Source organism: Zea mays, chromosome 8, assembly GCF_902167145.1.
Source record: "Zea mays cultivar B73 chromosome 8, Zm-B73-REFERENCE-NAM-5.0, whole genome shotgun sequence".
Lineage (NCBI taxonomy): Eukaryota > Viridiplantae > Streptophyta > Magnoliopsida > Poales > Poaceae > Zea > Zea mays.
In genome coordinates this window covers 15,516,648-15,518,651 of record NC_050103.1, presented here as the reverse complement: position 1 = coordinate 15,518,651, position 2,004 = coordinate 15,516,648, and the positions used below count along the sequence as shown (strand labels likewise).

General features: G+C 39.8%; 1 protein-coding gene across 1 annotated transcript; it reads right to left on the bottom strand.

The window, feature by feature from the left end:
- LOC118473194 (uncharacterized) lies at positions 1-2,004 on the bottom strand. The gene is made up of 6 exons (XM_035961963.1): positions 1,714-2,004; positions 992-1,612; positions 738-857; positions 562-656; positions 114-448; positions 1-26 (listed from the first exon to the last, which is right to left on the bottom strand). The coding sequence occupies exons 1-6, from the start codon at positions 2,002-2,004 to the stop codon at positions 1-3; spliced, it is 1,488 nt and encodes a 495-aa protein (XP_035817856.1).

Genomic DNA, 2,004 nt, shown 5'->3' with positions numbered 1-2,004 from the left:
TTATAAATCAAATGTTGCTGTGTATACTTGACAAAAACATAAGCTGTTAACTGTACTTATAACAAAAACCGTATGCACATGTCGAAAGATAAAATGTTCTGAATAAGGAATACCTGCTGAATCAGCCGAATTCCCCGGTTGCTGTAGCTCATCAGTCTCGTTTTCTAAATTTTCAGACTCGGCACGTAGTACCTCGTCTATCAATTCTATAAACTTGTCTGCTATGTCGTATTGCTTCTCAATAATTTTGTCAATGCTGTCTTTTATGGCTACGCATGACTTGTCAACCTCCAAGTCATATGCAGCAAGAATATCTATGAATTTAGATCGATGACGATGTGGGAGATCGTTGATCTTACTTGACATCATCTCTTTGATAGATGGAAGTTTGATGTTAAAAGTTGGCCGAGGCATGGGGGCAGGGCGCAGTGCATCAAAAATATTGGTCCTGCACTCCGGCTGGTTGTTCAGCAAAAATTAATAAGAATCCATGTCCACCTTCCTATTCTATTTGTTCCATAAATAATCATAAACAATGTATATAATACATCATAAACTTGCCTCAGATTGGCGATCGATCTTAGGTCCAACTGCATAGCATGTCTCTGTCGAGCTTCGGAACTAGAAATAAAATTGTAGTGACTGTGAGTAACCAACTGTGTAAGTGTGCATAACCAACTGTGAAAATATGAATAACTTACTTCACAATGTCCGAAAGGTTCAGCCCCATGGCGTACCTTCCTCTTGTCAGCTTTGGTCAAAGCTTTTATGCTATTCTTATCAAAAAATTTAATGCGAGGTGTGCCAGTCTTATTTTGGGGGGCAGCGGTTGTATGCAGGTGATCCAAGTAATACAACTACATAAAAGAATTACAATGTTCAATAGCTATGTAAGTAAACGTAACCAACATCGTAAAACATGTTACATAACTACCAACAGTTAGCAACCAAAAATGAAATAAATGTGCATACGGAAAAACAATATACTTACAAGGACAACAATGGAGCATCCATATATAGTCGTGGAGACATTTGTGGTGATTCGGTTGTGCCACTTCTTGGCAGCTTCACATAGATCATTAAAAATCAACTGGCACCAGTCGATCTCATGGAAACGGTGCAGTTCTTCTGTGAGAAGCACCTCATGATATGTTATGCCCCAGCTAGCAGTTGGAAACAGCAGACGGTTGAATAGAATGAGGAAGAAACATCTGATTGAAAGGTCATCATCCTCGCCTTTCCTTAAACGATCCTGTAGAAATGTCACATTGAACTCATCTTTGGCCACACCAAGCTCTGCCCTCAAGTTGCTTGCTGCAACTGCTTCGTCAATCCCCAAAGGTTTACCACCGCCATGATTTGGCACGCCAAGGATAAGATGAACAATGTCCTTTGTGATCTTGAGTTCCTTTCCTGGACCAGGACGTATTGTCATATCCTTGGGGTCTAGCTTGTCCATCAACCATTGAAGGTGTGATCTACTGCACAGCGCATCTACTGTCATATCAAGAATGGTAGAGAAACCTTTACGTCTTATAGCCTCACGTTGTCTTTCATTCAAAATGTTAATGCTTGCAATGACATCTTGAGGGTTGCACCTCACATTAAGCCTCTGTTAAACAATATACAGCATGAAATAATTTTGTTATTATAAAAAAAATAATCAGAACATTACAAATATGAAATTGTTTGTTGGGTATGCATAACATTAACCTGTCGGGGTAGCTCCTCATGTTTAATCCTCTTTGTCACGACTTTTCTTAACACTCTTGTGTGGCTTTCAGAAACATTACGCTTCTTCAGAGCTGGCATGAAGTCATCTTCATCAGAATCAATCTGAACGGTTTCATTGGTCAAATTTTGACTGTCAACATTTGGAGGATTTCCAACTTCTGGACATGGATTAGGCTGTTCTGCAGAGGGAATGTCAACACTGAAACACTCCTGGCTTGACTGAATTGTTATACGCTTGGGGTTATTTGGAGGACGGTCCACTTGCTTCAT